At 42.3% G+C, this 12,862-nt stretch overlaps 1 protein-coding gene across 3 annotated transcripts in view; it reads right to left on the minus strand.

Moving 5' to 3' along the window:
- Nucleotides 1–2,105: 2,105 nt before the first annotated feature.
- The window catches only part of LOC126398597 (cAMP-specific 3',5'-cyclic phosphodiesterase 7B-like), a 36,312-nt gene continuing 25,555 nt past the window's right edge, over nt 2,106–12,862 (minus strand). For all 3 annotated transcript variants that reach the window (XM_050058072.1, XM_050058071.1, XM_050058070.1), the window contains 10 exons: nt 12,398–12,561; nt 12,212–12,275; nt 11,987–12,082; nt 9,340–9,440; nt 8,107–8,238; nt 7,929–8,020; nt 7,215–7,359; nt 4,911–5,007; nt 3,383–3,463; nt 2,106–3,284 (listed from right to left, as the gene is read on the minus strand). In XM_050058072.1, coding sequence (XP_049914029.1) covers nt 3,073–3,284; nt 3,383–3,463; nt 4,911–5,007; nt 7,215–7,359; nt 7,929–8,020; nt 8,107–8,238; nt 9,340–9,440; nt 11,987–12,082; nt 12,212–12,275; nt 12,398–12,561 — 1,184 coding nt within the window. In that variant the 3' untranslated portion in view covers nt 2,106–3,072. The remainder of the gene's footprint in view (nt 3,285–3,382; nt 3,464–4,910; nt 5,008–7,214; nt 7,360–7,928; nt 8,021–8,106; nt 8,239–9,339; nt 9,441–11,986; nt 12,083–12,211; nt 12,276–12,397; nt 12,562–12,862) is intronic.

A 12,862-nucleotide genomic window follows, 5' to 3' on the forward strand; every position in this document is an offset into this window, starting at 1 on the left:
ATCTTATAGAATACAATCTGTGTTGAATATACTATGTTCTTCGAATCATAAAGCTCTCAGGGAAGACGTGGGGCCTGGGCCTCTGTTAGCACCGTGTACAGTACACAGCCTCGACCATGTCAGACAGGAATCTTAAACATGACTTTATCTACACATGTACAGAGTGGAGAGGTAAAAAAAAATGTTTTACATCGGTACATCTTACACTTGGACCAACTAGTATTTACAAAGTCTTTGTATACTTTGTTTTAGATTAGATCAGCCCCATATGGTTCAGTTTCACCACTGAGATTACAGATTTATAAATACGATTGTAGATGATGAATTGTACATATTTTTCATGTACAATGGTATACAGTTTTCTTAATTGTTGTAATACTTTTGTCAGGATAAGGGCGGGAGACAAAAGAAAAATCGATACAGCATTGTATCGGGATATTTTGGGTGGCAAGATAGTATCGACGCATAGACCTTAAGTATTGTTTGTTTTTACTATATAAATAAAATTTCAAATACAAATGAACCCTTTAGTAGCCTACATGAATTAAAATTAACTGCTTTTTTATTCCAATAGATACATTTTGTACTATTCACATACTGTGTGTCATGATTTTAAGGGTAACTCCAGTCCAGTCTTGAGTGGCAGCGATGCAGGCATCAGCTGTGAAATAAGCTGCAATGTAACCACTCAGGGCCATCCGTGCACCTTTGATTTATAATCAGGATGCCTCCTGGTCACCTCCTGTTAGAGGTGTTCCGGTCATGTCCGACTAGTGGAAGGCTGTGGGGCAGACCCAGAACACGTAAGAGGGATTATATGTCTTGTCTGGCCTGAGAATGCCTCAGGATCCACCAGGAGGAGCTGGAAAGCGTTGCGGAGGGTAGGGATGTCTGGAGTACTTTGGTCACCTGCTACCTGCTGCCCCTGCGACCCAGCCTTGAATAAGCGGCAGAAAATGGATGGATGGATGATTTATGTCCACTACAAGTGCTTGTTTTTGCCACTGACAGGCTCAAATTGTTACTAAGTGTCTGACAACATTATGGTAAGGATCCCTACAGAGAAAGACCTTTTTTAATTTAACCAGCCCCAACATCACTATTGACAAACCAACCAGACTCCATTGAAATAAAAAGTGATTATAATCATCATAAAACACACTTCATTTGAAAATGACAGAAACAAAATAAAGCTCACAAAAACCACCTTGGTTTGTCTTTCGACTGTGCCAACAATCACCAACTCTGGTTTGGTTGAAATAAACCCGTAATTCACCCAGTTAGACGTGCAAATATGCTGACTTTATACACAATAAAATTACTGTTTATTTAAATGGAGTCTGGTGGGTTTGGCGATGGCGATTTCAGGGCGGTCTCTGCTTAAACAAAAGGTCTATCTCTGTAGGGATCCTTTCCATATCATTGTCAGACACTTATGACAATCTGAGCCTGTCAGTGGCAAAAACAAGCTCTTTACTGACAGCGCCCTGAGTGGTTACATCGCAGCCTGGCAGCAGTCTCACTCAATACTGGACCACTTTGAAAAACTGTTGTTCCCATTAGTCACTTAGACACAAAAACACAGGAAAATAGGGTCCAGGTTGAAAAACACCAAAGTTACCTTTTAAGTATCGTGGTAATTTTGCATTATGGGGTCACGGATTGAAAGTAGAGGTATCTGGAATTACTAATTGGCCCAAGTGTGTGACATAAGACGCAGTGCACACAGTGCCTGCAGCAAGTGTAAAAAGAAAGTAATACAAAAGCTTCAGAGAGGTAACAGAGCAGTGAGTCGACGTATCAGAACAGTACATTTGCACCTTGGCATTGCTCAGTGGGCGTACGACCCAACCTGACCCTGACACTGGGTGAAAGATCGAACAGGAAGCAAGTTGCTACAGTCCTACCAGTGTGTTTCAGTATGCTGGTATGGCTGAAGAAAAAACAGGCAGAGACTGTAGGAAAGCTTGTCCAGAAAATGTCACAACACCGTTACAAAACGTGTTTCACAGACAGACCAGGTTGCTGTTAAGGCTTTGTTGTATATGAGCTCGTAAAGTGAGGTTACCAGATAAATAAATGCACCCGGTAAGTTGTTACAAAGGTAATAGCAGTGTGAGGGTTGTATTTCCCGATATCCATACCCAGTAAAAAGGTTTGTACATTGCTGAGATTTTGGCATGTGAAGTGCTGAGGTCGTACGTCACAGTATGTACAGATTATACTCTTCTATATCATTACATGAACACAAACACTTTAAAAAAACATGGCCCCGGTTTGTGTTCTCCATGAGTCTGAAAACATCCAGCTGACAGGTGATATCAGCGTAAAAGCAACTCTTTGTGTCAGTCAATAATCGTATCGGTCAGTCAGTCAAACAGGTTACACAGTTAAAACAGAATACATCGTACAGTTTACAGTATCGTGACATAACCAACTTAGTGAGTTAAAAACGCGCTTCAGTGAAAAGTAGACAAGTGAGACACTTGTACGAAAGAGCATCCAAGAGAAGTGCAAGCTGTACAAAAAGAAGAAAAGTGAAAAGAGCTTAATACAGTCTAAAAGTTTAAAAAGCATAGTATAGTGGATATATTCATTTCTTTCATATACCTTTTCATATATCTTCCCGGCACAGTCCAGCTGTATAGAATTTGGCTTCTTTATTGTTCTAGCAGCATTGTGCAAACACAGCATGTCTCTTCACTGATCCCTCTTCTGCCGTCAGCTGTAACCTTTTAATCCCTGCTTTCCTCAGATACTTTGAAGCAGGTATCACTGGGTTAAAGAGCAAGGCATGACTTTGTCCAATTGGCATATATTTACTAAGATTATCCATCATAAGCTTTACCATGAATATCTCTCCGTCTTCTTTTATTTCCACCCTGCAGGGCTACAATCCTCCGCTCCAGCAGAGGGAGCCATTTCTCCTCCCATCCAGTGTTCCCACTCTCAGAACCTGTGAACAACCAGCAGTGGGAGAAAATCTGCTGGAGGACAAACAAGGAGGTGGATTAACACTCCTCTCCTCCGTTTACAAAGGAAGATCAAATGCCTCGAGAGACAAGAGCGAGATTAAGGGATGTCTTCCCCCTCTCTTCCTCCTCCTTCGGGCTCCTCGGCATCGGGGTGTGTTTGCGTGTCTGAGGGTGTGCGTGCGTATCGTAGGCGGCTCCAGCGTGCCTTGTTCTTGTGCAGGTGACCAATCATGGTCTGGCTGAGTGGGCTGGGCTCGGTGAAGCGGTGCCACTCTTCGAACAGAGGCTCCACGATGTAGGAGATGAACCCTGAGCGACACACAACAAAGGTGGGTCATCTCCCAGTGAGCTGAGGAGCATCTTGGTGATGATACACTATACAGTATAATATGCACTCTGGTACTCACCTATCTGAACGGCTGGGACGGAGTCAGCCTGCTGGTTACACAGAGGACTGATCTCCAAGTCAAACTTTCTCTCCAGGTCACCTGTCAGGTTACAGCCAAAATTCAGAACACAGTATCCACATCAATAACAAAATAGGATGCAGATAATCATAAAATACTCATGATCATATATCTTAACCCTTTGATGAATGCCAAAAAATGTAGGGAGCACTAGCATTTTGTAAGCTGCATTTTCTGGTATTACTACAATTACTGTGGACATAAAACATCTCTTAATAACGACTTGAAAGCTCCAGTTTTTTTGGTGTATCCTTCTTGGTGCTTAATAATACAGAGGTGCTTAAAAACCACACAAACATGGATGCCAAATGTCTGCTAAAGTCTGTTTTCAAGGACATCAACCCTAAATTTCATGGATAGATTTCAGGCTGTACCGACTAGTTTCAAGCTCTGAAGCTTGATTCTGAATGTTGACATTTGAATGCTGTGCAGCTTTTGCACTGTGCAGGATGTAGGGGGATATATTGGCAGAAATTAAATATAATAATTATGTTTTCTTCAGTGCATAATCACCTGCATCACTTGCAGATGATTCGGCTCACAGTAAAAACCTCCTAAACACTGAACAATGAAAGAAATCTAACCAATAAAAGTTTCAGCACTGCTAGATGCCACCAAACCCCCCTAAATCTTACACACTGTTCCTTTACAGTTGCAGACAGGGCAAGACTTATCCGCGAGGGCTTCAAAACAGGAGCCAACAGTGAAAGTAAACTTGTAGTGTTAAACACAGGAGGACCTACTGGGAGTGAGACTTACCGGCACAGGCCTAAACACTGGGCCTGCTGCGATGGAGCAACCTCTGGTAAGCAGATAAGTTAGCCGTGGTTTCCTCCTGGTTGGTGATGTTGGTGGCGATAATAACGCAAAACAGCAGTGATATAAACTGCCGTCCCCACTGGCTAGTTAGCTCATGTGCTAATGACAAGCCGAGTTATGCTAGCAGTAGATCCACTGGCATCAGGCTATCCTGAGCGGGATAGCGTGACATCGTGGTCTAGTAGCACCATAAATCAATTTTTTAGATTTATTTAACAAAAGACTCATTTATGAAATTATAAATCACTTTATTCATAATTGAGGATTTTGTTCAGGGAGTTTTTCAAGTTTTAGACTAAAGACGTCATAAAATACGGTGACAAAGCTTCCTTCAAAAACCTCAAAAGAAGCTTCGGTACAGCCCCAGATACATTGCTATGTTGCTGACAGTATTTCTACCCCTCACACGACCAACTCGGCGATCATACAACCATCTTGAGTTGCCCGGTAAGTTTCTTTAAATCATCTTTTGATATGAAGCAAAGACGTTTGTGGGAAATATGGTCTTAAGACTATAAGTCACTTCCACTGTTGTAAAATACATGTTAATTGTAACCCGTACGGCATACAGGTGCTACATGTAGCCCCCCTTTCATTAGAAAACAAGTATATATTCTTTTTGTATTGTTTAAAATCACACTGTACTCACCCTGTCTGTAGAACTCCTCACACACCCTCTCACTCCACTGTCTGCTCAGCTCCCAAACCCGACATGGATTACAGACGTCTGCACACTTCAGAGCAATCTGAAGGCAAAGAGAAAGAGAGGCTGTATAAATGGAGTGTAGTTAAACATTTTTGTGAAACATGCATGGATATTGGAAATTCACTCTTAGGCCCCTCTCGCTCCTAACGTAAAGTCAGCTACAAAAGATCTGTAGTACCATGTAAAGAAAGTAGTCCAGTTCTGTTTTTAATCAACTCAGGAACATCTCCAAAACTAGATCACTTCTGTCCTTCAGTAATAAAAAAAAATAAATACACATGCTCTCATATCCTCCCCCTTTGATTACTGTAATGCCTTGTTCATCTGCCGGAACAACTAAGCTACGCAACTACTCCAAATTGTCCAAAATTCAGCAGCTTCACTACATGACCAAAACAAAACGATCCTCACACATCACACCTATTTTGGCTTCCAGTCTCTTTTAGAATCCATTTTAAATACATTTAATTACGTACAAGGCTCTGAATGAACTGGCACTAGGCTTGGGCAATTGGACGAATATAGCGCCAATCGCCCATCGGCTGAGTCCATCACGGCTGGTTTCATTTTTGGCGATTTTTTGGGCGATTTTTGTCATTTTATTTTGCTAAATTAATGGTCTGTCTCCACAGAATTAAACTCGGTACATATAGTCCATAATAACTATGCAGAGCACAATTCAAAGTGTGTGCGTATTGGAACTGGCAGCTTCACACTGATTTCCGACGAGTCTTTCACAAAACACGTCAGTAATGGCGGAGCTGAAAGTTACGGCCGCGGTCCACCGGCAACGGGAGCGGCGCGACACGTCTGCAGCGCGAGTCCCGTAGCAGCTCGCCCCCCGTTGATCAATTACAGCGGCTGCACCGGCAACGGGAGCGGCGCGACAACTCTCTATTTTACATGGCTCTTCTATTTTTGTCGCGCTACGCTCCCCTACGCAACCCTCCAGCAGATAAAAACTACATGAAATAGTGTGCTAAATGAGCACAATGTGTTTTTAAATGAATGAACCATTATCAGAGGTGATATGTGATGATTTTTTTCATGCATTTACCCATGTTTATCCGTGACATTGTGTAAATGTCCGTGGCGGACATTTGAAAGCGAGTAGATGACAAACAGTACAGTAAACTTGTAGATAACTCAAATATATGTAATAACTTAGGTGGGAAATGCTTTAACTATCATGGCTCAGCAAACGGTAAACAAGACGCTTCACGTGATGCTTACGTTTGCAGCCGGTGGAACCCGGCCGTAACGTGAATTCATATGCGCATATGGTTAACAATGTTACCCGCCGTGCTAAACACCCTCTCTGATGGCGTGCTTGTTGCCGGTATGCACAGATATTTCCGTGCCATGTTGGACACGAGTGGGCTCGTAAAGCACGCTGCATTTTTTTGCTGCATTCATGTGGTGTGGGGAGATCCGAGTTGCCGAGTTGTTTTTCTGACATGAGGTGGCGTTAATGTGAATTATCCCATTCTGAAAGTCATTTTTCGATTCTTTCCGACATCACATGAATGCAACATCCCCCCTCTTTTTTTTTTCTCCGCCACACACACAATTGCTGAATATATCGGCAACTGCCGGTTGATGGGCTGATGGTGGCCGGTTGGAAATTTTTAACATATCGCCCAACCCTAACTGGCACCGGGGTATATACCTGAGCTCCTTACACCGTACCGTCCAGTGTGAGGACTCAGGTCTGCTAGTTTGGGTTTTCTAACTGTTCCAGGGTCCAGGTTAAAAACAAAGAGTGATTGAGCCCTTTCAGTTCTGGCTCCTACAACCTCCCACTGAGCATCAGAGCAGCTGACTCTGTTCACACGTTTAAATCTCGTCTCAAAAAGTACTGCTGAATAATGGCTTTTCCTGACAACTGGTGGACTTATATTAGTGTAATATTTCTTCCTCCCATTGAGTTACTGTGTGTGTGCATGTGTGTGTATATGTATTTGCAGATATATGGAGATGTATGCATAGGTACATACATGTATGTGTTTACATATATATCCTCCTGAGACCTGAACTTTTGTTTTGTGTGCATTTTTAATTTCTCCTAGGTATTTGGGATCAGTAGAACCTGATAAGTATAAAAAAATAAACATTGCCAGTGTCCTCAAATGAGACGATAATAAAGTCCTTAAAGTCTTTTGTTTTGTGTTTTCTTCATCTTGGAAAAACATTTTGTACTTTGGCTTGAAAAGCACTCTACAAATAAAGTTATTATTAATATCATACCTGCAGTATAAAGTGCCTGTGTGAAGCCAGCTGAAGGTCCAGGTCCTGGTTGTCCAGATGTTCTCTGAAGGTCGACAGGAACTCATTCTGCCGGCTGATGTCTGTCGCCAGGATGAGAGAGCCCAGCTGCTGTTCCATGTCCTGCCTGCAGAGTAGAAGAGGGCGCCACTAAGCCACAATATCAGAACCACCAACACCTGTGCTGATTTTGAATCTACCTGCAGCTACATTTTTGATAATATACTCATGAGGTACTAGCTGTACTTTGTACACTGAATACTCTCTATTCCTTTTTACAGCTATGTGCTAAATGAAGACCTCCTGTGTTGATGTTTCTGACCTCTGACCTCACAGCAGAGTCTGGCAGATGACAGATTATGATGCCAAATGTCTCCAAATTATTTAACCAGATCAAACAGGCTGATTTCTATTGGTGTATGTGTGTGACTGTGTCTAAATTCCTTGCAGGAGCTGTGTCTTTGAATTCCTGGAGGCTCATATCCATGTTCCCTGATGTGTTACTAGAAATGGCAGGACATAAATCCCAAAGATGTTTGCAGTAAGTCAAAAAGAGTGCCATCATAACATAGTTTGCCTACTACAGAGCACTGACACACATGTTCGTATCTTGGTCACAGTTCTCCACTGAGCGAAGGAGTCAGGCATCCTTAAAATATATTTGTTCATATTAAGTGTTTCTGTAGAAGTTCTTACGACATGTCGGCCGGCAGGTGTGACAGCAGTCCTGACTCTCGCAGCATGCCCACAGTGGACCTCCAGTGGTGACTCTCCAGCACAGACGTGTTCTATAAATGTGTTTCAAACAGACTTCATTACAGGCTGGACACTAAACCTGCTGCACATTTTAACCTTCACTCTGACCCGTGTGTACCTGGTAGAGGGAGGCCAGGTGGTGTCTGGTCTTGATGAGGAAGGGCTGGTTGACTCCGGGATGGTCCACGTCGTGGGCGGCTGCTGCCACGAGACCAAGGAACACGTCCAGAGGACTCAGCTGCTCTGCCAGCTACAACACACGAAGGGTTGACAGGGCAATGATTGTTCATTATGTAGGAGAGACACTTGATTCTTGACTCCTGCAGAAATCAGGAGAGGTGCTATGAAGAGGTTAATTTGCAGTGTTATCCTGACAGGTATCAGCAGGATCGTCACTATGCCAGTTTCTTGATGATGATTGATACAAAGACGGATGAAGCCAATAGGTATAAGGACGGTGATTATTGTCACTGTTGTGGCTCCTCTGCAACACGCTGCAAAGGTGTTTAAGGGTTTTTACATCGATATTGGTGAATGGCGCAAGACTTGAACCCTATCATAAGATCATAAGGGGGTTTTTTTGCATCATGAGGATCTTGGCTATTTGCTCTGGAGCTGCTGTTCCAAACCAGCTGCCTGTCGCCTACTGCTGAGCCTCAGACTGCCATCTAGTGGGTGGCAGAGGTAATGCCAATGGGTTCGATGAAATTAAAAGTTATTTCAGAAGGTCGTTTACATTTGTATTTTACCCTACTGTTTGGAAAACAAAAATTCACTTTGTAATTTAAGTTTAGTAGAGGACACACACTGGATTTTTTTTAAATACCAAGTACAAAATAAAAAGGTAAAATAAGCAGATTTACATATAAAATTGAATTAAATTGAATCATTTAAAACGTGCACTCAACATTATGGATTTTAATTCACGTAGGTCACAGGGTGGGGGTAAATGCTTAATGGTTAGTAAAGGACAAAATGGCATATTGATCAGACGAGCAGCAGGCTTGCCATCTTAAACTGTGAGTGTGCTCTTGTTATCTAGTGCACGGCAGCGTGTGCGGCTGAATCCAATTTATTTATGTAAGTGCTTTTAACAAAATAGGTGCATCACAAAGTGCTTTACGGAGCAACGAAGGACACAAAAGCAATTACTGTATAAGGGGAAAGATGCAGAGACACTTAATCTGGTCAGAGGGCTTCTGGGATTTCTCCAGGCGGAGGATGGATGTGTTGTCGAGTCCAAGTGAGCCAGTATTATCCCTCAGAAGAGAAGCTAATAGAATATGTCAAGGAGAAGCTCAGGCTGGGTGAAGCCTTGCAGTGTGTGTGTGTGTACAGTATTATTCATTACCTTGGGCTCCTTCAGGTAGCAGTACATGGCCTGTGTGACATCAGCAGCATGAACAGCATTGTGATAGGGATTCTGGGAGTGGTAGTCCTCTTGCACCATGCCTGGCAGGACAGGACACAAGGTTAGACGCCATTAAATCATCTCAACTTTCACATGTTTAATTTTAACGTAATGTTGGCAACAATGCTGAGACTGTCATGTAAATGCTTTAATTTGATTAGCAGAGCAGAGTGTGTAAGAAGTGTAATTCAATTTAGAGAGATTTTAGCTTGGCGTTTTGATTCCCTGGGGCATGTGAACACAGAATTTACACTGAATTTTTACGACTTTTCTTTTCTTGGTTAGTAGCAGAGAACAGCAGAATGACTGTAGTAAACCGGAACAATAAGAGAGAGCACGTCTGGTACTGGTGTATCGATGCTACAGAAAATTAGCATTGAAACTGTTTCAAATATTCAGAATCGACATGTGTTGATGAATCCATATTTCTGACAATATTACTGTATATAAAGATGGACGAAGTGCCTCCACTTCCTCCCACTGTCAAAAAATGAAGCCAAAATATCTCAGATACAGATGCAGACTTCTTGCGCTGGTGGCGTCATTTTGAGCCAGAGTCTGCGCTGTAGCGATCAGATGATGAAGCAGCGATATCCTGCACACACAGCTGTCAATCATGACCTCAAACCCCCTTTTTATAGCATCAAAAAACGAATTAAAACCAAACTTAAAAGTAAAACGAGCATTTGAACATACATCTGCGTGATAAGGACTACCTAAAATGACAGAAACCATCTTTGGGAAGAATGTATTTGTCGAGTACTTTGATCTTTAAGTTTGGTTCATGTCCCATCCACTTTCATGGAGGGGGGCAGGGTTTATGAGCTATACTGGGGTAAGCTGTCGGGGCTGAACGAGATGTTTTAGCTTCATTTTTGAGGAGCCGTCATGTCGTCCATCTTTACATACAGTCTATGATGTTGACCAGCAGCTGCAGCAGCTCAGTGAACAAATCACCTGACACAGTACAGTAGGAAAACAGAGTAGCAGCGGTTTCCAGGATTATAAGCAATAAGAATTGATTTTTATTTTCAATGTAATGATCGTATGACACAGGAACGAACTAGACACTAGGTGATGATACGTGACGTAGGGATTTCTTATCAACTGATGATTTAAAAGACTAAAATACTTGTATTAGCTCTCATTTTCTGGTGTCAAATGACGACTGGAGGTCACTGTAGTTTGTCTTTATATCTTGCATTTTGTGTGGAAAAAACCCAGAACAAAGCACAAAATGATGCTTACTGTGCAATTTGTTTCCATAGTAACACACATCCCATTGTTGCTAAGTTGTATCTGATAGCAACACTTAACATACACTGAAGCTCCAGTCTACACCTTTGCAGTCAGTGTTCTTTATTGTTGTTGTTTTTTCCTTTTTAATTCAACGTCTTTTTGTTATTCATTCCTTTTAACTGTTTTTGGTAAATTGCTAATAGGGACTGAAATAAATTACTACTACCATGGATACTGGATTAATATGCCCTTACAGCGTCACTCTATCCACATACGGTTTTCATGGTGAGGAAATAAACCCTGTGCGTCTTTTGTAAAGACTGACTGGCAGACAAAAGAAAGAGCTGACGTCAGTCTGGGCTTTCCTGAAAAGTTAAACCCTTCTCAGCTTTCTGGAGCGTTCTGCCCCGGCAAAACAGGCCGCCGGGTGCACTTTTACAGAGGAAATGCTTGCTATGTAGTCATGACAAATGCTATGTGTAAATACACCAGTACTCCAGACCATTTGCAGGAGTCAATACTTTCCAGACTCTTTGAGAAATCTGATGTAAAAATTTCATTCAGTGTTGCCACTCTTTTGTAATGACACAGTTCAAGGACTTTTCAAGCACTTTTCAAAACCTTATCTACAGTTCAGCATTACTGTTGGATTTGCTGGGCCTGATTCCGGCAGGTTTCAGCTGCTGACAGTCGCTTTATGGACACCACAACGTGGCTAGCGGAGCGGCTACTCTTGAAAAGGCTCCCCAGGAGTTTTCGTGCACAGCTGATCTACAGTTTGGCATTTCTCTTGGTCCAAACACCTCACTGTAATATTACTGAAATCCTCCCAGTAACACCTGATATTACTTCCTTACTGCTGAAGGTAATACATCAGTTTAACTTCTTTTTTTCAGTCACTGCATTTTGCCAAATACATATTATTTGGGACTTTTTTTTAGCCATTTGTTGGAGAAGTAACATTACGGGTAAAAAGCATTCCCATTACTTTTGACAGGAGGGAGGGGTGCATGGCTTTGGGATCTAGCCTTGACACAGAGACACAAATACACTGTTCAATGTTGAATTTTTTTAGAGAGTCAAACAGCCAGCAGAGGCTCAAACTTAGAGATTCTAGTGGGCTTAATCCAAGCACTTTCAAGCACTTTCCAGACCTGTGGCAACCCTGTTATTTGTCCTCTGAATGATTCTCACGTCACCATTATCATGCTGCTGTCTTTTATAAAAGCAATACTTTTTCTTTTTATTTTGACGTATGTACTGTGTTGTATCTTCCTTGTGTTGTATGTAGAACAAAGCGGGGCAGAGGGTGGATGGGTGTAATCACTGAGACTTTCTCACAGCTTACCAAGAAACCTGTGCAGTTTGACCATGTCCAGCTCAAAGTGGTGAATGAGGCCGTAGACATTGAAGAGATGGCACATCAGAGTCACCAGACTGTTACCTACAGGGCATAAATTCACTCAGTACAGTCAGTCTGAAAATAACATTTTACAGAACACAATGTAAAGGAATATAGTCGGTGAGGGTCAACATCTGTTAAACTTTTAAGTAACACAAAAATCCATCTTACCATTCGTAAGACGATCAAAGAGGAAGATGTCAAAGTTCCATGTGCCGACTTTTGATAGCATGTGCTGTAGAGAAAGACAGGCTGTTTTCAGAACTGATGTGTGATCCACACCTGACACATACACAACACAGGGAGAGCGGAGATACACCGTACTTTGTTGGGTTCTAAGTGTGTGTGCATTCTTACTGCAGCTTGTCCCAGGTAGTCATCGTCCAGTAGGTGCAGTGACCCGGGGGTGTGGGGCACCAGCCCTCTGAGCAGCCTGGAGGCGTGGCAGTATCTCTGAAAACTCAGCAGACGCTTCACCTTTCTCCTGGTGCCGGCCTCTACCTCCCCCTGCTGGGCACTGGCTGAAATTACAAGTGATTTACATTAACAGACTATGAACAGTACATGAAAAACAGGTGCAGCTGTGACAGATAAGCATCAATAAACAGTTTCAAGATTTCCTGACTTATATGTGGCTCTTTGCCTGGATTTAGATTTTTGGCTTCAGCAACTAAGCACAATTGTGTCTGTTTTTGCCAGGGACATGAGATCTTTATGGGGAGATAGCAGGTCAACAGTACATGCCACTCAGAAGTGGTACACCTCATCTGAAAGCACTCAGTGTCAAGTTTTTCAAGTCATCAATCTGCAATAAATGTTGTG

Source organism: Epinephelus moara, chromosome 12, assembly GCF_006386435.1.
Source record: "Epinephelus moara isolate mb chromosome 12, YSFRI_EMoa_1.0, whole genome shotgun sequence".
NCBI classification, from domain to species: Eukaryota; Metazoa; Chordata; class Actinopteri; order Perciformes; family Serranidae; genus Epinephelus; species Epinephelus moara.